Source organism: Rissa tridactyla, chromosome 3, assembly GCF_028500815.1.
Source record: "Rissa tridactyla isolate bRisTri1 chromosome 3, bRisTri1.patW.cur.20221130, whole genome shotgun sequence".
Lineage (NCBI taxonomy): Eukaryota > Metazoa > Chordata > Aves > Charadriiformes > Laridae > Rissa > Rissa tridactyla.
The window spans coordinates 60,800,127-60,827,195 of NC_071468.1; the positions used below are offsets into that span (position 1 = coordinate 60,800,127).

At 42.2% G+C, this 27,069-nt stretch overlaps 2 protein-coding genes across 5 annotated transcripts in view; one reads left to right on the plus strand and one right to left on the minus strand.

Annotated features, from left to right (window-relative positions):
- Positions 1-4,305, minus strand: part of PEX3 (peroxisomal biogenesis factor 3) — a 24,363-nt gene extending 20,058 nt beyond the window's left edge. For all 4 annotated transcript variants that reach the window (XM_054194086.1, XM_054194088.1, XM_054194087.1 and 1 more), the window contains exon 1: positions 4,177-4,305. In XM_054194086.1, the coding sequence (XP_054050061.1) occupies positions 4,177-4,249 (73 nt within the window). In that variant the 5' untranslated portion in view covers positions 4,250-4,305. The remainder of the gene's footprint in view (positions 1-4,176) is intronic.
- A 7-nt stretch (positions 4,306-4,312) lies between these two features.
- Positions 4,313-16,230, plus strand: ADAT2 (adenosine deaminase tRNA specific 2). The gene is made up of 6 exons (XM_054194089.1): positions 4,313-4,433; positions 4,664-4,768; positions 12,361-12,511; positions 13,063-13,169; positions 14,865-14,937; positions 15,056-16,230. Exons 1-6 carry the CDS (start codon positions 4,377-4,379, stop codon positions 15,094-15,096), a joined length of 534 nt encoding a protein of 177 aa, XP_054050064.1. The 5' UTR covers positions 4,313-4,376; the 3' UTR covers positions 15,097-16,230.
- Positions 16,231-27,069: the final 10,839 nt, after the last annotated feature.

Sequence of the window (27,069 nt, forward strand, 5' to 3'; positions counted from 1 at the left end):
AGAAGTTAGGAGGGGACATAGGTGGCACAGCTGACCCCAACTGGACGAAGGGATGTTCCATACCATATGACATCATGCTCAGCAATAAAACTAAGAGGGATGTTGGTGGGGGGGGCCACTGCTCAGAGACTTGTTGGGCATTGGCCGTTTTGTGGTGAGCAATTGTCTTCATTTGCATCACATTTTCTTTCTTTTTGTTATTTATTCCCCCACCTCTTTTCCTTGCAATTTTTATTATTATTATTATTCCTTTTTTAAAGCATTGTAATGTTTTTATCTCAACACATGAGTTTTCTCACTTTTACCCTTCCAATTCTCTCCCCCATCCCACCACAGAACGGGTGGGCAGTGTGAGTGAGCAGTTGTGTGGTGCTTAGTTGCTGGCCGGGCTTAAACTACAACACTGTCCTACAACATGGAACACCCAGGGTCTACAATACCCATATCCTGTGGAAGCAACACTTTAATTCATCTGTTAACAGTGAATTAAGGTAAATATGCTTTAATTTGTCTGTGTAGCCCTCTTCTGTGGTACTGCAAAGACTCTTCCCATCTAAATGTAAGTAATGGAAGTAGCTTACAAAATCTGTGGGCTCTTACATATTTATGCCAGTGGCACTGAACAGGTAGGATATTTCTCACATGATGCAAGTTATGGCTTACCCTCAGCCCTTGCCTTTCTCTCAGCCTTTACTCTCACTACCATAATTCCCTCAGGAAAAAAAAAAATCAAGGGAAAATTTTCAGTTTTAAGAATTTCATTAGGTAGAAACTGTGCCGATATACAGAAGCCTGCATCCTTCCAGAACACTGACAGCTCTGTAAGTTGTGGTTTGTCCTTATGTACATGCAAGCCATGCATCAAATAACCATACACCTGTTCCATTATGGTTGAAAACCATATTCAAAATAAAAAGGCACTAAAGACATTCTCTTGGCACAGCTGAGTCCCACCAAAACCTATTTAACACCACTGCACTCACTCACAAACCAAGACAACTTTCTTTGCTAAGCCTGTCTAGACTTCTGAACTGAAATGCACTTTCTGCAAGCCAAAGGTTGCAACAGATGAAATTAAGCAATAATTCATTCACCACTGAAATCAGAACTATACATTGCAGACACACCCTGAACTTGCTCTCCCACTGCAACAAGAGAATTTCAACAGTGAATCATTTTGTAACATCCATTGAAGTCTACCTTGAACACTGAGCACAGAGAGAAACCACTTTAAGGTAAATCTATCTATCCAATAAGAACAAGTGAACATAACACGTCCTTGCAGCTCTGTCATGCGAACTCTCTCTCTATTTTAAATATTTCTAGTGAGTTTGATCCCAGAGTACTAGATTTTGCTTGCTTAAAGAGATTTAAGTCTTCTTAGTAAATAAATTGCTTTATATTACTAAAAGAACAGACTTCTGAAGAAAGAGGCTGTACAGGGTCTTTGCTAAGTTGAGATCTTTTCAACCCTGCTCTATGGTTAAGGGAAAGTTACACCTATTACAGTTGCTTTTCCCTCAATTTTAGCTCTTATTTATTAGTTTTGTATCTTCATAAGCAGAAAAATCTGTTGCAGTGTTGGGATTGACAGAAATTACACTAATAATGACAGTCACTGATAACACAGAAGGCATCCACGTCAGTAAACAGAGGAAAGGCTACCAACCAACTCAGATTCTGGTGCAATAATTCTTCAGTAACATAACACTGATACGACACTGTAGCAGTAATAATGTGGAGACTACTCTGCACTGTCTAAAGAATCATTAAATATTCACATTAATCTCTGACCATGTGCCAGTAAAAGACTTAAAATCATTAAACCCTGTGATGTCCCATTTCCCTTGTTACATCCTGGTTCCCAGAAAATGCACCTACAGCTCTTTAAAAAAAAAACAAACACCAGAGAGATGTAGATTTCAGTCTCTGCTATTAAAGCAGCAGATTTGGATGCTTTTCTTAAAACATTCAGCCACTTTCAAATATTCTTCGAGTCTTCATGTAAAAGCAGCGATGTAAAGTTGCATTCTACCTTTACCTATCAGGCAGTATTTTATGGAGGAGAGTCCTTTGTGGATCTCGGAGCTCTGATTCATTGGTGGTGGCATTACCATAGCTCCTGGAGTTATTTTAAGGTCTGATCCATAACTAATACGTAGATGGCCAAAGCACTCAAGATTCAGTTGCTGAACAACTGTAGTGCAGCACTCCGCAGTAAATCCCTCCATCTCCAAGGCTGCCCTAAAATACCATGGTGCATGTTGCAGCTGGTGGCAGCTAATGATGTTCTCCTGCTTGCAGATGCCCTGATTAACTACAGAGTCTCAAATACAAAAAAGCAATTCTCTACAGAGTCCTCAAATACAACACAGCCTGAGGAAGCAGGTGCTTGATCCATGCTACAGACAATGACAGTATAGTTCAATATTTTCAGTGACAAGTTGAAATGCAAGAGAATGCAAGAAGTTGAAATACAAGAGAAGCACCTTGGTGTTTTTTTGACTGGTCGTACCTTAAATGACTATATTTTAGTCCCTGATGATCTTTTTTTAAAGTGTACTTCATCCAGTCAGTAGCATTTTAGTGAAAGTGACACTAAGCTGTACATAAACACCAATCAAAAGAAAAAAAGCCGCAAATTCAGTGATGTTAGGATTGTTTGCAGGCTGGCAGAGGGCTGTTTATACATGATGAATTTAGGGTTTCAGGCTATGAGGACTACCAAGAGCCACAAGCTCCCCAGTATTTCCTTTCCTATTTGGACATCGATCCATATTTAATAGCTGAAACCAGGATAACTGATGTTTTTACTATTCCCATTTGTCCCCCACCACTCTCACAAAGACAGCTGAAGGGGAGGGGGAACAGCTTGCAGGTTACAGTCTGGTATGTTAAAGTAAATCTGTTTACTTAATATGGTGGGTTTTTAAGTGTGGTGGCTCAGAAACCTGTAAACATTACGTTCCCCTGTACTTGATGAGTCAGAAAACCTGCAGGTGAAAGGGTGAAGCGGTCTGACTTCAGTAACCATCATCTAACCTATCATTGTGTATTAATTGGTGCTCTTTGGAAAAGTACAGAAGGAATTCATGCTGAAAGGATGCAAAGGACACAACAAGCAAGGCAAGTCACAAGTATATACAATTCACCTTCACAAGAGACCTCATCTAAACAGAAGACAAAATGCTTAACTGATCAGGCAAATTCCAGTGGATATAAGCAAATACAAACTTTCCTTAGCAACTCTGTAATGTTTAATTCTGCACCATTTGCATAAGATATAAGTAAATCTGATGACTGATCATGCAAAGACATGGCTGTACCTTTGGAGGAGCATCTAATCTCCAGCTGCACAGACACACACTTTGTTATTAAACAGAGAGGCAGATCCAAGACGTTACTTTAAATCCGACTACAAATAACCCTATAATAACTCCAAGGAAAGGAGGAGCTTACCAGACCCTACAGGTTATACAAGAGCCTTAAGGGAGAAAGAACAGCTTGAATAATTAATGTAAACCCTCCTCTCCAGTAAAGTTTTGTGTCCGCAGTTGGTTGATATTTGACAATTCACCTCAACGCCGGAGTCACTTTTAAAAGCACAGGTTTTCAGCCTCCCTCCTAAAAGTAGTAACACAAACGTCAGCCACGCTTTGAAACAACGTTTCACCGGGCAAACCACCACCAACACCCGCCGTAAGAGCCCCCGGGGCGACCTGACTCCCCGCGTTTGGGTCCTTAGGGGACGATGTGCGTATTTTCCTCCCTGCCGACGGGGTCCCCCCCCCGCCACCGCTCTCTCCCCAAGGCGGTGGGCGGCCGCTTCTTGGTGCCACCAGCGAGGCGCGGGGCCGCTCCAGGCCGCCGCGGAGCTCCCTGCGCCACAGCCCGCCGCCCGCAGCGCCGGCGAGGCGGGGAGGAGGCCGGCCGGGCCCCGCGGTACCGTCGGGCCGGTCACGCCAGCGGCCGGCAACGGGCTCGCCCGGCGGCCGACGAGCTTCCCTGACAGCGGGGAACCCGAGCGACCACCGGGGGAGGGCCGGTCGGGCTCAGCGGCCGCCTCCCCGGAGGGAAGCGAGAGCGCTTCAGCGGGGAGGCCCCGAGGCCGGCTCGGCGCCGAGCCCCGCTATCACCCACCGCCACCGCCCCTCGGCCCGGCTGCCGGGTACTCACCGCCGAGGAAGGTGCCGAGGACGAGGCACTTCTTCTTGTGCCGCTTGAGGAAACTCCAGAGGGACCGGAGCATCCTGCGCGCCCGGCCGCCCCTCGGCTCTCCGCGTCGGCGGAAGGGGCGGTGGCAGCAGCGGCACCGCCCGCGGTGCCCGGCCGCCCGACCCCCCGGAAACAACGCCCGCGCTCCGCTGGTGCCGGCCATGGCGGAGGAGGAGGAGGCGGCGGTGCTGGCCTGGATGGACCAGGCCCTTGACGTGGTCAGTGCGGGCGGAGGGGGTGCTCCCGCCGGCCCCCGAGCGTGAGGGGTGTGGGCGGGCGGGCGGGCTCCGCTCTCCCGCCGCGGGGTGGGGGGAAGCCTCGGGGGAGGCCTGAGGGGAGCCCCGCGGCAGGCGGGCCGCGGCCTCCCTCGCGGCAGCGCCGAGGGGGCGGGAGGACGGGGCTTCGTTAAAGCCTGTCTCGTTTGTTTGTCCGTCCGTCCGTCCTGTAGGCTAAAGAGGCTCTGGAGAACGGGGAGGTTCCCGTCGGTTGCCTGGTGGTGTACAACGGGGAGGTCATCGGCAGGGGCAGGAACGAGGTCAACGAGACGAAGAACGTGAGTTGGGGCCAGGCTCGGTCTTACCCCCCCCCCGGCACCGGCGGGGCGGATAATAGGCTCATTTTGGAAGGGGCAGGGGTAATACAAGAAATTGGGGAGTTGCGTAGAGTTACAGAATGTGCAGGCTGACAAAAATCTCACCTCTAGTTTACAGAAGTTGTTCTTCTAAAAGTTGTTCTTTCTAAAATAAAACATTGCCTGTAAATTTGAGACGTGATGCTTGCAATTTTAGATATCAAATTAGATCTTATACATGCTGAGAGACCCATTAAAGCCAACAGGGATTTTGTGCAACTGGAAATTTTGTATAAATGGATCTGATTGCAGGATCTGGCTGTAACTTGTATTAGATGTCTCCAATATGAAAATATAATGAAAGGTGGAAATGAGTCTTTTAACCTCAAAAATGTAACAATAAAAAAAAGATCATTATACTAACTTGTGCTATAGGATAATCCATAACATATTAAAATGATTCTAATACAACTCAAGAAAGGCAGATGACAGAGAAGCTAGGTATCTCAAGTTAAATCAGTGTAAACACTGTGGGGAAGTAGAGACTTGGGAAAATTGTGCCAGAGATATTAATGCTGTGTAAAAATCACGTGGGCAAAACATAACTGACAAGACCGGTAACTAAATCAGAATCAACTTAAAAATATTAGGGAAGCTTTTGGACTTTTTTTTTTGTGTGTGAACATCAGGATTACCTGAAGGAATGTGCTTAAATCCAAGCAGTCTGGTGTAAAAAATTTGTCTGCATTTTGGAAACAGTATGCTGTTAATATCTTTGAAAGACAGTCCTTTTTTCAATTTCTGTTTAGCTCAAGTTTCAGTTCTTTTGTGGCTTAATTTTCATAAATGCTTATATTGCACGATTGGAAATGCCAGATACTCAGTGCTTCTAAATTTTGTATCAGCTACTTAATTGCTCCACATAGTCTAAAAGAAAATGTGAGCATGAAAGAGGCACTTACTGGGAAATCTGAATGCAGGAAATTGTTTTCAGTTTTCTCCTAACAATTTCTGGCATTATTTAAGAACCATCCTGGGAAAAAAAACCCACCCTCTTGAGCCATCAAGGCAGCTCCAGCAGACATTGTAAATTTGTCAAGGTCCTAACTAGTTTCTCATCCCACCTCACATTGGAGGACTTCTCCAGAACATTATTCCTCAGGTGGCTAGAAAACATCTGATTTCCAGTTTTAAACTTTTTATGGTCCATTTATATCTCTGTGTTCTTGTGCCAGCATCATCCTTTATTTTACATAGTTTGGAGGTATTTAAAGTCATATTCCCTTTTGGCTTTTGTTTTTCCCTGTTTTCCCCAAATCAGGTATTTAATCTTCTCTCAGAACACAGGCTTTCTTTCTGTGCTCATTCTAATAATTCTTGTATACATCCATTCCAGCTTTGTTTCATCTTTTTGAATTCACTTAACCAGAACTGTATGCTTTATTCCAGATGGACTTTCTCTTGTGCCTTGTTTGATAACCATAATACTTCCCACTTTTCCTGGAAATAAGTCCACCCATCTTTTCTGGAGCTGCCTTGGTCTTTAATGCTGTTTTGTTATTCTTCTTTTGCTGTTTTTGGTTTTTTACTCCCATCTGTAAGGCCATCCACTTCTTGAGTGATACTCTGACCTTGTGTCTTCTGATAATGTCGTTCATCACATGAAAGACATCACATTGTGTTTCTCCAGTTAATACCAATTTCACGACTGAAAACATTCAAGCAAAATTATCTTTGAGCATCTTTGCTAATTAGTTCCCTCTGGAAGAGTATTTCCCCTTTCAGTGCAACTTCTTCTCTTTGCCTGCTCACCTTACATTTCTTGTGCTATGCTGTTGTCCCCAGACTGACAATAATTTCATGTGTTGTGCTGTGCCAGGTGCTTTGTAGAAGTTCAGGGAGATGAGACTGGTGTTTCTCTTGCCTAGAAAAAAACGTTTGTCAAAGAAAGTTACTAGGTTAATTTACTGTCAGCTATCTTATGTAAATCCACGTTGTATTCTATTTCATTTCCCTTTTATAGACTAGTCCTGTAATATTACCTTAAAAGTTTGTTATGGTGCATGTTTTGCTGTTGAGACTATCCTGGATCTGTAGATGTCAGGTTTATGTGTCCTTCCTAGTTTTCGTTACAGTGACTCTATTTGCTCTGACAGGTTTCAGTCACGTTATATATATATATATATATATATACACACACATATATATATCAAAAACATTGCTATGGGATTGTCATCCTCATGCACACGTTCTTAGTATTTTTTCTGATGATCTGTCAACTGCGGGTTTTGCCCCTCATTTCTCTTCCATGCCCTAGGCAATTTCATCATTTCAGCATTGTAATTCTTTATGCCTTATGCTGTAATTTCTGCTTCCGTACTCATATCTTTTGACCATAGTCTCCACGTCATTTTTATTGAAAAGGAAAAATATTAATTTTGTTTTGGAATAGTACTAAGGTCACTGTAGTAGTTCTAAGTCCTTTTTCACATGTTTTGTCTCAAGACATTTTTACTTTTTATGCAATTTGTTCTGCAACGTTGGCATTTGATGATTCTTCCTTTAGTCTTTGCTATTGGCTTTTTTCACTCCTTGCAAACTTTCTTTCCACTTTTAAAAATTGATCATTTATCCAGATAGATGTGTAGTCCTTCCCTACAATTTTGCCCTTGCTCAGGAATCAACTTGCCACTAGGCTTTGTGTCAAATAAATTCCCTGTCTTCTCCTTAAGTATGCCCCTGCGTCCTCTGATCTAACTGACTGGAGTTAGGAGCAGGTAGTGTCTTCTTTATGCTCTCTTTCATTCTGCTCCTAAACTGCTCGCTTTGGCAAAAAGATTTAGTTGTTGAAAGCTGTCTGATTTTTTTTTTTTCAACCTGTCTCCTGTCACCCTGCATACTTTATTTCTGCCCTGCATGTCCATCACAGAACACATTAATGTCAGATGCTGCTTCTTACTCTGTGGAAGTTATTTACAAAATTATTGATCATCATCGCATTCTGCTGGAAGAAGTTGCTGTTGGACGAAGGGAGTTTGTATACAGCTGTGTTTGTTTTATTTTTTTAGGAGCATGGCTGTGGCATCAGCATTTCAGAATAGTTAGGCATGTCATTACTTGTATTCATTGGGCAACAGTGCAACAAATGTCTGTGTAAGACATTAGTTTTCAACAGCCTGGCAATAACAGTCACAAGCTTGTGCCAGTACTGCGTTCCCTCTGGCAGCTCCCACACTTGCTTGTTCACAGTCTTGCCTCAGACCAACCTGAAAATTTTATTGCTTAAGATGTATGTGACCCTTCCAACTAGAACTCTTTTTTTTTTTTTTTTTTTTCCCCGCATCTTTATTCCCGTGTGTGTGTGATGGTGTGCTTCCCCCCACCCTGACCTGACCTTTTCCCATAACCCTGTTCAAGCGATAACCACCAGTGTTGGTCGTGATGGATGTGTCTGGTCATGATGGATGTGTCTGGTCATGATGGCTGCATCTGGCTCAAAGTGGGTTTAGGGAAGACAGATAACAACACAACAGCCAATGGCTAATTTATGGCAATGTGCCCACATAACCACAGTGCTGGTCAATGTCCAACTTGAGCCAAATTTGGAAGAAACGAGTATCTGCAGTCGGTATGTAAATATGACTATGAGTCCATCATCTTACCCCCACAAATAGTGAGCAGCCCAAGAGCCCTTTGAGCCCTCCTGCATGGCAGTGGGCTGCACACCAGAATCTCCCCTTGAGTTAGGGATGCCTCTCAAGATTACTCTTTGACGTTGAGAGACTCCTTATCACATCAGATACTCAGTAAGTGAATTGGGAATAAGCCCTCTGAAACTTTGAAATCTTAGCTAAGTGATATAAAGGACTGATTGCGCATATAAAATCCTTTAGACATAAACCGTTGACCAAATCTGGAACTAAGTTAGGATCCATCCGCCCCTAGACACCTCTAAGGGCAGGAGTTCAGAACGCAAGGGGGTCCTCTCTGAACCTCGTGACTCAATGGAAGGGGCTCCATAACAGTTTTGTCTGACCCTATCCTAAATAATCAAGTGTACCTTGCCATCAAATCTTGTTAAACCACTGTCACATTTACCATTGAACTTTGTTAACTTTATATCAATAAAATATATTCCTGCTTCTCTCTTGCGAGTGACGTGTGTCCCTCCATCTGCGACAGTGTGATGCAATCATTCGCTTCCCACTGAAATCCTGTCTGACTTAGGTCCTTTGTTGATACATGCAGACTTCTCCTCTGTTACCTCCTGTTGGGTCATTGTAGCATGTGTTTTTGCGCAGACGATCTTGCAAGAACAGTACATGATATTTGAAAATGAAGTACTGTTTGCACTTTTAAATTACTAATGAAGCCACAAGATAATATAGAACTTCGAGCTTTGGCCCCCTTTACTCTCACTTGTTAATTCTTGTCTAAGATTTAGAAGGTAAGCTTTTCAGGGCAGTGATGGTATCTTTATTTGTCTATAAAACATTTGCCACGGTTTGGGGCACTATTTTAAGGCTTTGTCAAGGTTTTTTCCCCACTGACGTCAGCTTCAAATACTTTCTTGGAACATCATTTGCCATTCTGTAACAATTCTCTTTTTGCCTTGTCACCTGCTTTTGTTCTTTTGGCTTTAAAATAACGTGTAAGATAGGGTAAGTTAAAAAACTGTAGGGGTTTATAGAAGCTTATGAATTGAGTCAGTGACTCAAAATGAAAATAATCTTTTTTGTATGTTATTTTACACACAGCAAGTCAATAAAAAAGGCTATTTAGTCATAGCTCAATACAAAACAACCTAGAAGGTCGGTTTTTCCCCCATATCTTCTCTTTAAGAGGGACCTTTAGCAGGTGCTTAAGGAAGGAGCTCAAGAAACAAGGAGAGAGTAGTGTAAACCTTCCTCTTGCACATCCTTTCCAGTTCTGAAAGTGAGTAGTTTATGGACTTCCAGAGCCCAGGACTGTATCTGGATCGTTGTTTCTGATAGCTGTCTGTGCACATATCCCTCATGAATTTGTCTAAACCTTTTTTGAACTCATTTATGGTTTTGGCTTCCATAGCATCCTGTGGCAATGAGTTCCACAATTTAATTATGTGCTTTGTGAAAGAGTACTTCCTTTTGTTTGTTTAAAATCTGCTGCCTGATAATTTCATTGGCTGTCCGCTTGTTATGAGAAATAATAAATTACAATTTACTGGTTGCTTTTCCACATTTTTCTTCATTTTTATAAACCTCTACCATAGTCATCTTAACTTGGAAAACTAATGACTGCATCTGGGGACTTAAGAACCATAGTCTAGTTAGGGTCTATATGGAGACTGTCCTGTAATTTGGATAATCCTTTCTCACCCTGTGGTGAATTTGTCCTGGTGTTCCCATGTCTTCGTGAGGTGAGACGAACAAACCAGTATGTGTTACTTAACACGTGGATGCACTGAGGTGTAGTAATATTCTATATTAGTGTAATCCTTTCTGCATAGCTGGCTTCTATTACCACAGAAGCCAATATGACTTACAGCAGCCGCATGGCTTTTCTCAACTTGCACTCCCAAGATCAGCAGAGCCCTAAAAGCTACTCAGTGTTCGCAGTATAAAGCAGTGTCATAGGTTAGAGGCATGTTTTCCTCCGGTAATGAAGGCTTATTGGTTACGTGCTTTCAATTCGTGCTCAGGAGTCAAGAAAGCCAATATGGTATTCATGTCTCTTCTGATCTGAGGGCACAAAACTAGAATAGCCACAACTTAACACTTGTGAGTTACGGTAGCTGTAGGTGCTCTGAGGCATGTTGTGCTGGAGGATGTTGTGCTTTCTGTCTCCCTAAGTTGTGTGCACTGAGATTTCAGCTGATGTCATCTCATTTATTCAACTAGGGAACCTTCATGGCAACATTTCACTAGTAGCTCTGGAGGAATCACGTCTGCATGTTGATTCAGATCCACGTTTTTATTCCGAGTGGGTTCATTGCCGTGTTAGTTCAGATCACAAGTGCACTCATGACATACATTTCTTGATTGTGTCGGCTTACCGTGCTTTGGTTTGTGTCTCAGAGATGTCTTCCTTTCAGATGAAACTATACGGAAAAGATGCACTCAGGGAGCATACCTAACGCACCCCAGCTGTTGCTGGGATTATACTGTTCATGGGACTGAACCGGAGCTAGGCCTGTGTGCGCTCCCCTGAATTGGTGTTGAGTCCTCAGCACTGTTTTGCGCTACTCCTCTTGCGCTGCACTATTTGCTAATGTAGGCATAGGCAACATAGATCTCTATAGGAGTTTTAAAACGTTTTTAAACAGTATTAAACCCACGTATTGTACAGCATCTCACAGTTATCCCCACAGACCTTCATAGTGCTGAAACGTTAACCCAAGTTCATGTATTGAGAGGAAGTTATCTGAAGTCACATACAGACATATGTAGCAGAGGTACAAGTATAATTTGGATTGATTAAGTCTTAGTCTAATGCCTACGTCAAAAACATCCTTTTTCCAGAATAGATTAAAAGGAACATACTAACAGCCTTAATGCAAATAAGCATCAGGCTTTGTAACTGGAGAGTCCTTTCATAACTAGTACTTTGTGATATTTTTGCTGTGACTTTTATTGGCAAAACACACTGCTGCAGACGTTCCAGAGCCATACTGGGACATTACTGTTGTTTTTGTCTCTCTGCAATTAAGGTCAACGCTTCTTCTGTTCCGGCTTTTGTGCCATCCTGTTGCTGTGACCTCTGAGGTACTCATCATTCAGTCGTCTTGGATTAAAAAAAGAGAAATCAATATTCTTCTGTCTTTTTGTAATCAGGCATATGCTGCAATCCCTGCCTATTACTTGAGGGATTTACTGTACATGTATGCATTCCCAGGCAGCATTAAACCTGAATGCAAACTGAAACGAGTGCGTCTACACAGTAGGCCAAGCAGTTCCAGAAACATACCGAAATTACTGCATACTCACAGCATATTCATTCCATGCAGGCACGGTAACATTGTGAGAGGGAGGAAAAGGTACCAGCTAGGAGCAGTTCCTTAATATTTCCCGAGAAAGTAACCCAGCCTGCATTCTTGCCCTTGGAAGAACAGTGAGCTAGATGAGTTGTTCTACTGGGCTTTGTGTGTCCCTTCAGCCTCCAGAGCTTTCATGTCTTGTCTTACTATGCTGGCACGACAGAGAGAGGAGAACTTCTGAGCGAAAAGCCTAGCAACCATCTGCCTAAGAACAGGTAGAAGAAAAAACTGGTTTGCACTTGTGGATTGAGGTTGAATATGTTCTTTCTTGGGCTGAGTATTTCTTCCGCAGTTTGGCCTGCAAGAAATTTCTTCTGCAGCTTGAACCAGCAAAGGGGTGTACTAAAAAGAGTCTTCTCAAGAAAGCATTACATTACTTCTTTAACAAAAGTGAAAATAATTGCATTATTAATAAATTAGATGTTAGGCCATCGTGTCTTTGGCTTGAAAGAATAATTTTATGACATTGCATTTTATTTCATTTGTATCTGTACAAGTGAGAAGTTTAAAGCTGTGAATCAATGCGAACTTTAAGAAAACATTTGTTTTTATCTCCTAGGCTACTCGACATGCAGAAATGGTAGCAATTGATCGGGTCCTTGACTGGTGCAAGCAACACAACAGAGATTATACAGAAGTGTTTCCACAAACAGTATTGTACGTAACTGTAGAGCCTTGCATCATGTGTGCAGCTGCCGTGCGCTTGATGAGTATCCTTTCGTGCTTATTTGTGCTGGGAAACCATATGGCAAAATGTTACTCTTTTGGCAGTGAGCCCACAGGGAAGGGCTTGACACTGTCAGGCAAAGCCATCAGGGTCACCACCTTAATGGTGTGAGAGTCTGCACCCACCTCCATTTACTGCTTGGGAAATAGTGAGACACTCAAGAATGAAAGAGAAATGGTGCAATTATGACAAACAGTGATTTCTTTTAGGGATGTAAAAATACATTTTAGAGATATCTGTTATTATGTAAAATGAGGTAATCTCAGTTCAGTGTTTGATTTTGAACAATGGCTTCGTATGCCTCTTTTGAGTTTTGCGCTTCTTTTCTGAGGAAGGCTGGATGTCCATCTTCAGCAATACATCTTACCTTACTCAGAAGTAAGTTCTCATTTTATGAGGAAGGAATTGTAGTGCAAACTAATTTAGTGTGAAAGGCACAAGCACATTTTAGTGAAATTTAATGACTCCTTAAATCAGGCTACTTTACTTCCTGCTTGCTTTGCGCTTTAACTTAATACCTTAACTCATTCACATAAATTCCACGGGTCATATATGGTTGCCGAAATGAGCGATTTGGAGGCTGTGGCTCAGTTTTGAGCATCTCATCTGATGATATGGTAGACACTGGAGAACCATTTGAAGTAAGCTATAAAATGTTTTCCTTTGTTTTTCAGCTAGGGTACTGTGCCTAGCTTCATTACCACGCTTCGAGAATGTTATGCATTAGTTTAAGAGAACTCAGATGAACGATGATCAGAAGTCAAGTAAACCTGACTTTACAAGAAAATTATGTAAAAAAATTAAGTCCTTAAATTAAGGAGAATTGAGGGAAAGCCTGATGACAGTCTTAAAATACTTAAAAGGATGCATGGAAGAGGAAAGGAAAGAATTATACTGGTGGAACAAGGTAAGGAATAAATATATCTAAAAGATGTGGAATACTTAGGAAAGTAAGTGCATGCTGCAGGAAGAGATGAGGGAAAAATTATTTTAAGCAGCAGAATGTACAAACACATAATCCTTAAAGATCAAGTAACAGCAACTTACTAAGTTACTGTTTTTTAGCTGAGACACTGGAAACGATTGTATTTTTGCTCCCAGTCTATCCATATATGAGGTGAAATGCATTAGCTTAGATCTACTTCATATAGATGAAATCCCAAAATAAATACGGACTGCAAAAGTAGCAGAGGAGATTGAGTTTAGATATCAGGAAACTTTCTGAACAGTAAGGATACTGAAGAACTGGGACAGACCGTCTGGGGAGAATGAGGCATCTTTGTCATTTAAGAAAGGCTGGACAAGCATTCAGTGGAGGTACAGAATACATAAACTTCAATGTTTTACAGCATTATACTAGTATACCTATACATACATATAGATAGGGAGTATTTATAGCATTATATTTATTAGATTATACATAGTTGATCTGCCTTATACAAGGATACTGATTAGGGTTCTTAGGTTTCTTTTCCACACTTAACATTTATGATTTGATGGATGTAAAAAATAAGTATTATATATCAGCACTGTAAATAAGCACTAAAAGCTCAAGGCTCAGAAAGAATTTTAGTCAGCAAGACGATACTGTTTGTCAGTCCAGTGTAAAAATATTAAGCATCTTTCTGTCGAGGTGTTTGTGAGACTAGCATCTGAATTAATTTGTATAGTCAGTACTGGAAGAGTGTTCATTTGCTAACATTGGCATGTGGCATTTTAATTTTTCTGTGTGTTCAGAAGAAAGGAAGGATGAGATTCTTGCTACTAGAAATCCTTCCTTTGTTTCTGTAGGAAACTGCAGGGGGATGTATAGGTGTAATTCATTATTTCCCAGTGTGAGTGGAAATCTGTTAAGTGTTAGCAACATTTAAACACTTTGTCATTAATATTCAGGGCCTGGAAAAATACTTTAGAAGGACTAAAAAGGTCTGAGAGGTGACTGTTAGGAATAAAGAATAGGTGTGTGGACATATGTTTGATGGGAATCTTATCTACAAATACCTAGGTGTATGTCTCTTACACTTCCAAGTGCTTGAAGAGTATATGAATAAGAAAGAGATTGGAGATTTAGGTTACTAAGAAAGTTTGTTTGCCTAATTTCAAGTTATTAGGGAAATTATTTACTCTGCTAAGCCTCAACATAGTATTTTTCAAATGTATGAGGTATTCAGCCTGAAAAGGAGATTTTCTGACCCCCAAATAGTTGAAGGTACATGTTAAATCAGTGGAATAGACAGCACAGTTGTTTACAATTATTCTGCACTTAAGGCATTGTTGTGAAGCATAGAATATGTTATTCTCAGATGTGCTCATGACCATCTTTCTAATTTGAACAGTGTGTTTCTGGCTATCGTGCCAAAGAAGCAGTGGAAATGTTAAAAGCTTTCTACAGACAAGAAAATCCCAATGGTAGGTTTCACATTAATGGATCCATTTTGATCCCAACCTAATTTAAAAGAATGCTGGCACTGGTATTACTGTAATTCACTTCTGATGTTTTTTCTCCCTTTCTGTTTCTTCTTGGCAGCACCAAAATCCAAAGTACGGAAAAAGGACCATCGAAATTAGCGCTACACTGATGGGGGACAGAAACTTACCAAAAAATGATACGTGAAGGTTTCAAGCATCCTTCTTTTTTAAAATGTACAGTCCAATTAAACTATGTCTAATGTTCTGTACAGAGTTTTTACTAATAGGAAACTACCTGTTCCTGCATTTCTATGTATGTGATTTCCTGTTATCATACATGACCAAGCAGAAGAATAAGTGGCTGTTTTTTAGAAAGAGGAAAATTTATGGCTCAAGTTCACTTGTTTACAGACAGATGGATCCATTAAAATGATGCCATTCTGGACAGCACATTCTAGAATATTTTCTTTCTGTCTGTCTGTGGAGAAGCATCTTGCTTTTCAATAGTAAATGTTTGCTTAGGCAAATCCGAGTAAATCTCTTGGAAAGTTACATTTGTAAGACCTTCACAGCCCTTGTGTGTATATTTAATTAAAAACCATAAAAGGAATTGTACAGTCCTTGAAGATTTGAGATAAGACCATTGTAGTGGTTCTTCATTGTTTTTTACACCCCCTCTCGCATAAGCCAAATTCTCAAACATAACTCCTGAAAGTCACATACATAGGTAGACAGGTATATACGCAGAATCACGTCTCAGATTGTGTGCGCTATTGCTAATAAGCGTAAGCAAGCATCACCTGCCTGCGCAGTATCCTGTCCGCTCCTCTTACGAATGCTAGCATAGGAAATGTTTTATTGTTAAGACTCCACTAAGAAGTTGAAGTTGTGCTCAGCTACTAAATTATAGTGAGTGAGATGAGCAGATACATGTGAAAGCCAGATGATTAAATTGGTAATAGTACGAAGAAAATATCTTTGAGCTGTTTATCTTTTCGTAATGCTGGTTGGTTTTGTCATTTCCACGCACTTTGCTTGCCCATGCAGTAATTTATAATCCAGAAGAGGGCCTTACAGTTCCACTAATGAATTAAGAATACAAGTACAGTTCAATCTTGATTATATGCCTCTTAGAGGATGCTTGTCTTAAGCATGAAACTGTTTGTAGTTTATTCGGCTGGTATTCAGAAATTTGAGAAATGCCTTAACTTTTTTTTAATGTAAACGAGTGATTAGAATTCTATGACTATAAAACCTCTTTTTTTAAAGAGCATTAAAAGCATTACTTTGTCACCATTGCTCCTGATAGCTTAGAATTTGTGTTTTGTTTATTTACTTAATGTTTACACAGTGACATGGGTAAGAAGCTTTTTACCATAATAGCTATTTTCAGAGTTTAGAAATTGTGTTCCTTTAACTTAAGCCCTTTAACTGACGCCTGTGACCTTCCCTGTTCTCCTGCCTATTACAGCGCTCTTGGAGTCTTTTCCTTTCCGTAAGCAGAAGTTATGACTGTGTTTGTAGATTTCATCAGCTTTGGAGCTGCAAAGGCTTATGAACCAGACAGCTAAGCTGGACAAGCTATTTAGGAAAAGACCATTTTTAATGACTGCGATGGCTTTATTGGAAAGAGACAGTCACACCTGTGCTTATGGTATTTGGTTGGTGATATAAGAAAGCTATTTATCTACACAGATACATACATGCAGTTCTCAACTTTGACCTTGAAGAAGTCACTGAAGCCCAAATTAAAGGAAGATGTTCGACTTTTGGCTTGTCACTGACACCAGTGACAGTAGGAATTGGAGCGTACGTATTGTTTTGGACCAGAACTTAAACCGCTGGGCACCCACTTTTCTGCTGTTTAAGAACACTTTCCTTCCCTTTCCTTTCTTTCAAAGAAGAATGTTGTTAGGATTTGGGTAGCGTGACAGTAGGAGCCATGTAAATAAGTAGAAAGATTACTGGTAGTAGGACAAAACACGCTTTAAAAGATGTGTCCAATTCTGCAGTCCTTAAAAGTGGAACAGAAATATTTTGTAACAGCAATCGGTGGTAACCTATCACTTAGAAAATAGTTCTAGTTTCTTACAAAAAGTCCTGCTCGAAGCCAAAGGAGACTGAAGAGGGTGACAAAGATAAAAATTTCTCTTAAGAGTGATCGAGGGTAACAATGTGCATCTTAGAAAAGGGACATGAAAGGAATAGCATAGCAAGCTAAAACCTATTGTGTTACAGGAAGGGTATAAAAGATGTTTCTGTTTACTACATACTGTAACGTGTGAGCAAAAAAATCCCTGTCTAGTATTGAGGTACATTTAGATGCGTGGGTTTTTTTTAAAGAATAATAATTAGCTTGGGGAGCAAACTGCTAAAAGATTAGGCAGAAAGCAAAAATGCAGCCCATTCTCCTTAAAATCCTATTACTTATGGAAGAACAAATGCCGGTATGCAGGTATTTTTATAAAAGAAAGAAATTAACTCGTGTTTGAAGACACGCTGCTCATCGGAGCCGTGGCACGACATCTTGTCAGCTGCCGTGCACGCGGCCATCTCCTCCTCTCTCCCCCCAGGCACTGCTTCCTCCCTCCCTGCAAAGGGCCAGGCTCCCACCTCGGTGGCAGCAGGAGCCCACGGGGGCTGGTCCTGTTGGCCTCCACTTGCCACTGCCCTCAGAGGTGTGCCTGGGGCAGTTGTCCCTGTCTCATGTGCTGCAGCTCTTCCTAACCATGAGTTTTGAGTTTTTCAGCACTGTTTAGAGTTGCATTCACAAGCTTGAGTGCTTGACAAGAAATTATGGAGACCCTGGGCAGGAGCCTGGGCTCAGGCTCGGAGAAACATCTCCATGGCTAAGCGCAACACGGGCTGGAAGAAGGCAGGAGGCAGCCAGGATAGTTATAACCCGATGAGCTGAGCAGTTTCAGCGCTCCAGATCAGAAAATGAACTTAACGAGAACGGGAATTGGCAGATACAGAAAGAAGAATGTCAGAAAAAAAGGACTGAACCAATCTTGGAACACTTATTCAGCATGGAGACGACAGTTGCTCATGGCTGCGGAGCATCGGCTTGGTTTCTAACTGTTGCTACCAAACAAAATCCTGCAGCAGCCCATGCCTGAGGCACCCCGGGAATCAAGAGCTGGTGGGTTGCGCAGCCTGCAAGAAGTGTTGGCTGTCTGCTTGCTGGGGACACTGGTCTCGGGCACACTAAGAGAGTGTCAAAAGCAACAACTTTAATTGTTACTGCCACCTGGAAGGCTCAGAGCAGCAGCTTATAAATGACGCTATTCATTTTCACAGCGTTTTTAGTTATTTTTATCTATTTGTGTCTAGGTTGCCACATAGCAGGCCTCAAGAGCAGCAGTAAATATATTCAACTGGTTTATTTAAAGAAGTTTAAAAGCTTCGCATCACCATTTTCCCCTTGCTGCTTGATAAATAAATACGTAGGCTTCAGCGTTACGTTTACCTTGGACTGCATTTTTGCCAGTTCATCACAGGCAAACATGATTTTATTTCAGCCTGTGGTTTGCTTGTCAATATTCTGACATCAAAATATATCGAAGCAGTTAGGAGGGCAAGGAAGCAAAACAACACGGCTTTGTCTCTGCTAAACCGATTACAATTGACAATCCAAGGCTATAATAAATATGTCTTGTGACTCGCACACTAGAGGAGAGCCTGAATTTAAATTATAGCTTTGGGTTTTGAAATGCTCACGGATCCATTCCATTCCCGTTAAGAGCGTCTTCCGCTCTGCAAAATTAAGTGATATCTTTACATGGCAGTTTAATTTAATTAATTTATTTTTCGATATGTATGTTTATGGAGTTTCTCCATTAAGCTCTTGAAACGTCTGTAGGTCCTATGCGTTAATGTAAGTGCGCCATGGCCTATAATTACCTTTGGCAGGCTTAGGGCACTGATAAAAAGATTATATTTTTAAAAACTAAAGTCTTCAAACTTCCCCGGTGCTTGGCAGGAAATCTATTTCTGTGTTTTATTTGGAGCAAGGCTGGGGAGCCTGCAGCCAACAACTCCAGTGTAGGCAGCAACTGCTACATTTTGGAAGAAAATACATTTGACGCTAAATGAGAGCAGGGGAGAGGAAGACAATTAGTGCGAGAGTACTAGAAGCAGCTGTTTATTTGTTTTGCCTTGTGGCTGCCAATATATACTCTTATCGTTAAAGTCCATCTAGAAACGGGGTATTTTCTATGAAATTACTTTGCAAAACATGGGTCTTTGTCTTTTTAAGGGGCTGCCCCAAAGTGAGTTTATCTTCCTTTTTCACAATAGCTCTGCGCTCGCCAAGAATGCCGGATTCTCCCCTTGCCGCCTCCTCCCTCCTTTCTAAAAATGAACTTTTCAGGGAAATAAGGAATTCAGAGAAGTTTGAAGGAGAGCAGATGGCCAACAGTGATCCAATAGGATGTAAAACTTCGGTTAGGTAGTCGCTTGGCAGGCAAGTACAAGTGAGCCCGTGATGTTTCCATAGTGATGTTTTCACATGGTGTCTTCCTTTTGTCTTTTAAAAAAACCTAAGTGATTAAAAAAAAAAAAAAAAAAAAGGAGGGGGGATAAAATAAAATGAAGGGCCTCTGTAGACCTGAACATTTAGCGGGGTATAATTAACTCTGCCCTTCCCAGGAGCAGTGACTTGGGCTCCTTGCTGCTTTCTGGCTGAAGAGTGATGCACCGACCGCAGCTACAGTCACACTCGGCTGCTGTGACGCTTGTGGGGGCCATCCGTGTGGCTGGAGAAAGCAGGGACAGCTTCTGAAATTTAGAGATGACTCAGATCGTAGCACTCTTGGAGGGGAATTGCTCAGGCACTCATTTTCGTGGTGTCAGGATTTCACATTTATGCATGGGGGAAGGTTTGCCGTGGCACTTCTCTAACCTTCAGAGCTTTCTCTACACACGAGGAGGCAGCGTAATAAAAATTGACGCTTCCCATGACTTTGATTCCTACTTTCTCTTTTGAAGTCTGAGAGGTAGCCATTACAGTCACATTAATTTGTGAGAATATAAACAACTGCCATTATCTGTGCAGCCACATTGTGCAAGAGAAACAAGATCTGTAGGGAGAGGCAGAATCTTTTATTAAGCCAAATGATACAGTCGGAAAAAACAGGCAAGCTTTTCAACAACCAGCTGTAGGGACACCGAGTTCAAAAGCTTACCAGCTTTTTCCACACACCTAAAGGAAGTAGAACAAAAATAAGTAAGTACATGCTTGTGTATACCTTGTCCCTGCAAACCTTGCTTTTCTTGAAAAAAATTCTGGGCAAATTTGACTATCAGGTGGTTTGAGCAGAAGAAGAGGTTGTAGGAGACTGGACTCGTGGTAAACTCTGCTCCCAACTACCCAGCAGACCCCTCCGCTGCCTCTGCGCAGACGTGTCAGCACGGGTGCCAGCACTTCACGAGGACCCAACCCAATTTTCCCTTCCCAAAGGCCTCCCAGCGAGGTGCCGAATGCAGCAGCTCATTTACCGAGCCCCTCACCCTCCAGCAGGGAGACTCTCCTGAGGAGAAGCAGCCTCCCCGCAGGAGTGCTGTGGGGCAGGGGGAGGGTTCTCCACATTACCTGCGGTTTATGAACCCCAGCACCAACTCCCCTGAATGCTGTGGTTCAGGCAAATATGTCATAGAATCATAGAACTGCCTAGGTTGGAAGGGACCTTTGAGATCATCTAGTCCAGCCATCAACCTAAGGCTGACAAAAACCATCACTAAACCATATTGCTAAGCAGTCAGTTTAGCCTGGGAACAAAGTTACCCAGCTGCCCTTCTGTGTTCTGCCCTTACTGGTACACTCAGAGCTCCCTGGCGAGGAAACCCTCTGCTTGTGTAGCGCCCAGCCTGCTATTACTAAGCCTGACCCTGGAGACAGCAAATGCTTTTTTTTTTTTTTAAGAAATTCATAGAATCATAGGATGAGATGGTTTGGGTTGGGAGGGACCTTAAAGATCACCTAGTTCCAACCCCCCTGCCATGGGCAGGGACACCTCCCACTAGACCAGGCTGCTCAAAGCCCCATCCAGCCTGGCCTTGAACACTTCCAGGGATGGGGCATCCACAGCTTCCCTGGGCAACCTGTTCCAGTGTCTCACCACCCTCACAGTAAAGAATTTCTTCCTAATATCTAATCTAAATCTCCCCTCTTTCAGTTTAAAACCGTTACCCTTTGTCCTATCGCTCCATTCCCTGATAAATAGTCCCTCCCCATCCTTCCTGTAGGCCCCCTTTAGGTACTGGAAGGCTGCTATAAGGTCTCCCCGGAGCATTTTCTTGCTCTCTGCAACTTCTTTCCAGTCATGCTGTGCAGCACTTGTACTGGCAGCACTGACAGCAGCCTGAATGAATCATTCAAAACTATACCTGTTTAGTGCACTTTTTAACATTTAAATGTGTTTATCCTGTCAGGGAGCTCCATCAGGATGCTTGAGCTGGCAGTGACAACAGGGAGGGCTGAAAGATCTCAGCCACGGTTGCAACAAAACCTTGATCACTGACAATGTAGGGCACATCAGTAGCATTTCTACCACAGGGAAGATCTGGCAACTTCGGTGTGGGCAGCTACAGCTCAGGGAGTTTCAGCCTATGGGTTTACCTCTAGATTTACAGAGTCCTTGCAGTACCACAGAGGGCAGCGTGACAATGGCATTGCAATGGGTCGGAGCTGGACCAAGTCGAGTAGCTCAGACTCTTTCCCATCTTTACCTTAACCCTGTGCCGTGGGTGTTTCCCCAGTGCTCGCTCACTTCACCGTGTTGTACTGAAAGTTTATTTAGTCTTAGGTAGGCTGAGTCTCTAATTCTCCTGTCCACCCTGCGGCAGAGCCACCGAGTGCTCCCATTTGGAGCCAGCTGCCTGTTCATTTCAGACCACTGTCGGGCACAGCTATTCAGCGGCCACCAGCACTTGTCCCTGCGTGGAGGCTGCACTTACAAACCTAACTCCAAGGTATCTTTGTGTCTGGCCCTGTGCCGAGCTCAGCCCAGCTGTACCAAGGAATGTGCCTCCCTATCGATCTCAACTGGCATTTTTTCATTTTGCCCCCTCTTTTCTCTCCTGCTGCCCCCAAAAGCAGCGAGGAGCTGCGCTGTGAAGCTGAGGAGCAACAGCCGTGAGGAGCCTCTGCCCTCCTGCCTTTCTGCTGCTCCAGCAAGAGTAACGCCAGCTACCACGAAGGAATAACCCACAAGAAGCCTAATGAAACAGCAATCTGGCATTAAGATGCGTATATAGTTGCCATTTGTTAAATTGACAGATGACATTTGGAACATGCAGTCCCTATTCATTTTTTAAAGCTAAATACTCTCTTGAAATAAAGTCTTTGCCATTAGTCTTAAAGCTGATCTCCAGCCCAGACAGGGCCAGCTGTGCTTTTACACATTTCTGGGCACAAGGTCAGATTCCTAGCAGCTATAAGATTTCTTTTGCAATCAACCGGACAATTAATGAACAATAGACAATTACCTGCCTCCCAGATTACCTTGGGCTCTACCTTTTTTTTTTCCCCCTGATACCTTTCTAAGTAGAACTCTATAAAAGAAAAAAAAACAACAGAGTTTTGACAAACAGCTTTTAATCAGCTTCAATTTCATCATCTGCTACCTAGCCCCACTCGTCTACATTTTCATGTATCTACAATAACAGGGTGCCAAAGGGAAGCTCCAAAGCCCCAAACACCTTCAACAATAAAGTTTATTCATGAGCAACAAAGACTGAGCTTTCTTAGAGACAAATACCTCAGACATTATATTTTAGGAGCAGAGTGTGAGGGGACTCAGCTCATCCAACTCAAAAACACAGAATTCATGGTAAAGACATGATATTCCTTTACACCTTCAAGTCGCTGTCAACACTTTCAATAGCATACTTATGACATAACTTCCATTTCCATCTCCAGGAATATTCAGAAGAAACAGGTGCCCAAACTTTATCAAAGTTGTAGTCTTAGACAAGTACTTGGCTGTTACCTCATATGCTGCTTCATCAGCGTTATTGATAAGAGTCCAGAGAACTCATCTGACTGTTGTTTATTTAATGTCTTTTCAAAGTCATTCCATTTTAACACCAGGATATCACTAGGATGCTATGCTGCCACTTCAGCTTTTTTTTTTTTTCCCCCCACATAAAAGAGCAAAAATTAAGCCTTCCAATATGCAGAAAAGTTGGTAACTAGATGGCTACCATTGACTGAACGGAGGGAAGCACCTTCCATGGGTGTACCAGGCACAAGCATAGTTTCATCTCACGTCCTTTCAATGACTAAACCAAGGTTGGCAAAAGGTAAAATCTCCTGACAGATGCTTTCTCCAGCAGTGAAGGCAAGAGCAGCGTGGCCAGAAACCCTCTCACTCCGCAGCAGATATGCCAGGAGTCATAGCCACATGGGAGCCACAAGAGGAGCAAAAGCCTGCAGAATGTTTGAGTCACAGGGACACTTGCTTTCTTTAAGTTTAAAAAAAAATAAATTCTTAAATGATTTACATATGAATTGCTTCTAATGAGGACACACAAGCTCAGTTTTCCAGCAGACTTTCAACAAGGCCAAAATTAAGGATACAATTACATGGCAGAATACGAGACTGAGATCCTCATGGTTTTTATGTCAACAGTGAAGTCAGCCGCTGCTGGTGGGTGGGAAGCAGCTCTCTTTAGGGATGTTGAGCTGGTTGATTTTCTGATTACTTCAGAGAATTTTAAAAATAGCAAATTATAATAACAGGCCTATAGACTCTGTTCGCAGCTTTCTGATTAATGTGAACATCAAGATACATGCTAAGTTCTCGTCCGTAAGGTATGCTGTTCAGACATTTTCTAGATGCTATTTTAACCTGTGTCTTCTGAGTCACATTAGTCAAAAGAATTGGCCTGTAATTTAATTATTGCAAATGGTGCATCAGCGAGTTATTTCCTAGGAAAGAGAGTTAAGAAAACCCAACACTGCAATTAATGCTGAAATGGAACCCTTTTGCTTTGGCATTTCGAAAATTTTTCCATATGACGGGAGCCAAGTGAGACTGAAAGAGTTTAGAAAATTCTATTAGAAAGTCATCTTCACCCAGAGCTTTCCCAGAGACTAGAGGTTTTATGACTCCTTTTTATTTCTTCCTCTGCTTTGGGACTACCTAACTGTTCCCTAATTTCCTGCAGAATTATAGGTATTTCCAATTTGCTTAAGAGACCTTGACTCTGTTCAGCTGTGCAAATGACTCAGATTAGGTTAAGGATTTTAGAACTCAAAAGAGATGTCCTTAAGGCCCACGGGGTTTGTAGCTTGTACGACGGATGACCATGCACAGGAATCGCATAACACCCTGTGCTTGCTTTCCTTCCTGAACTGTACTGCCAGCAGCTCCCAGACATTTCCTCATAGCTTTTAATTTCTGTTTTTCTACTATTTTTTAAGCAAAGGATTCTGCACTTTTGCTTCCCATAGAAATTTAAGTACAACGCAGTTGTGCATCTGAGTCCCATTACGCAAGAGACCCTCACTCTATTGCTTCTTCATAACCACGCAGCTTGATAATTTAGAACAGTAACTCTTAGGACTTGAGCACATTAATCAGCAAAATCAGCAGCATAAAGGGTTCTCGGTGGGATTCAGAGGCTCTTCCAAACTGAGGCAAGGAGCCTGGAAAGGTTTTAAAGCCCTGTTATGTCCAAAAGCACCATAAGGTGAAGAGAGATACCAAGTTCTGTGATCCACCCCTCCAACCTTCCTTCTACACCATCATTTTTCAACTCCACTGTGTACCTTGTGGGTACTTTGGGCCATGAACCCTCCACAGATGAAGAGCAGGCCTTGCTGCATCTGCTGGTGGGCTAAAATATAGTCTGCCCATGCTCAAGTCATCCGGACCACCTTGGACATGCACACATTAAGGTGTCAAGCGTGCCTGCACTTTTCCCTTCAGAGATCTCCGGAACATAGCCTGCAGCCGTGCAGTGTAGGTGCCATAAGCTGTGCAGATAGCACGCAAGGTGGGAGCTTTTCAATGGACTTAAGACCCTTCTTACAGACAGTTGACCATTCTGTGTGTGAGGACTCTGCCACTTAGCATCCTGGCTGAACTAGGCTACCATTGCCTTAACACTTTCCAAGTAGTGCCCTCCAAGGACAGTATTTCATGCGATCCATGAAACCCCCACGTGATATTTCGATTTGGCCTATTAAAGTGCGCTTGTCTTCCGCCTGACAAAAAAAAAAAAAAAGGTCAGAAATAGAGGGGAATAGGAAAAAAATGGCACAGAAAGGAAAAATTCAAATAAACATGAAAGATATGGCAAGTCAGAGTGCCACAAATGCAAAATGCTAATATGCAACGTGATTAAAGCCTTGATCCTGTGAAATGCATAGGGCACACAGGGGAGCCTATTTTACTTACAAGGAAAGAAAACAGTCCTATTTCCAATACATTTATCTTCTAACTTCCTTTTGCTAAAAACATGTTTGTTTTTGAATTAATTACTTCGGGAAAAGGGGAGAGAAATGGGTGTGGTGGATTCGGAGGAAAAATAAATACTCTGAGTTTGAGCTAATTTTAAAAAATGACCCATGCACCACAGAACATGCCGGAGACCTGGTTTCTGCTCTTCAGCTGTTTTTGGAGGCTGAAGGAGAACAAATGGACTGAACTGATTCTACCATCCATAGCAGTTTGTGACAGAAGTTCTGTACCCTTTGAGAGAGCAAGACAAAACAGGAAATGTAATCCTAATGAGCCACACAATCTACACACTCCATTTTTTTCTGCTTGATCTTTGCAGTAGTTGATCTTTAATACATGCTGTATTTAAAGCCTGGCGCCTGGCATGCCAAAGCTTGGGACTGCACTGGATGCAATCTTGCTCCTGTGGGAGAGCTAGCTGTCGAAAACTCTTTCTAGTAGACTCTGCTCTCCACCACTTCTAGCCACTTTCTAGAAATCAGTGGACTGATGCTTGTGTTGGCAGGCGGCTTCACTACTCCAGCTAGACTCACAGTGGGAAACCCTACCAGCTGTAAAAATCACTTCTCTATACTCACCTTCCCCTTCCCTCTCCCCCTAGAAGTCCTGCTGGCTCAATCTATCTATATCCCACTGGAGTCAGACTGTATTTATTGGGCTGCACACCCCTGCTCCCTACAGTGACTGTACAGCAACCATGCTGGGCTTCGGTGATCATACTGCGCTTGATCTGCCCAGCGTACACGAGCTCAGAGCCTCAAAGGTCCTCTCCACCACAGGACACGTATGTTAAAACTAAACACGTGAGATGTACTGAGAGCCATTCAGATTTGTGCTTGACTGATGGAGCAGATGTACCTTTTATTTCCAGGGTATGTATTTTCAGTGGGTCCCAACCGGCCACAGTTTTCAGATCCTTTGGCTGTTCCTGTGTTGCAATACAATAAGCGAAGGCAGATGTTCCAGTTCTCAGTGTCTTTGCCTGAAGAGATACAAATCACATCGTAGGTATTATTTCTTCATACGTTGTGTCATTTGCTGAACAATTAAGTGTGCGTTGCTGAAGGATTAATAAGTGAGCCGAGGCTACAGAACAAAATACAACTCCGCGGCAAGATGACAATGCAATTCTTTAATACTGTAATAGTATTCTATGTAAAACCAGCTGATGTAAAATGATGTAAAATCAATCCCATGCTAAATTAAATTGTGTTTTCCCCTTCAGTCCTTTTAAACTTTAAAAAAAAAAAAAAAGTGGGAAAGATACCAACAGCCCATAAATAATCTCTAAATAACGTGTTACAGACTGATGATAAGTGGCACTCTCACAAACCCATATTTATATTAAAAAACCTCATATGTATACATTATATAGACTATCAATTATAACAGCTGAAAGCAAAATAAATGTGATGAATATATATCTACTTTACTACCCATTACATCTCACCTCTGTGAGAAAATAGTATTTTTATTCCAAGCTATATATCTTATAAAATTAACACAAGCTATATGTTTTAGCCATATCAAAATCTAAATACCTACATCCAAGACACGTGCAATTACGCAGAAGTGTATTATAAACTATACACAAATGAGTAGTAAACCATTTTCATAGAGCTCCACAGAGAAAAGACCCATCACAGATACTTTGGCAGGTAAA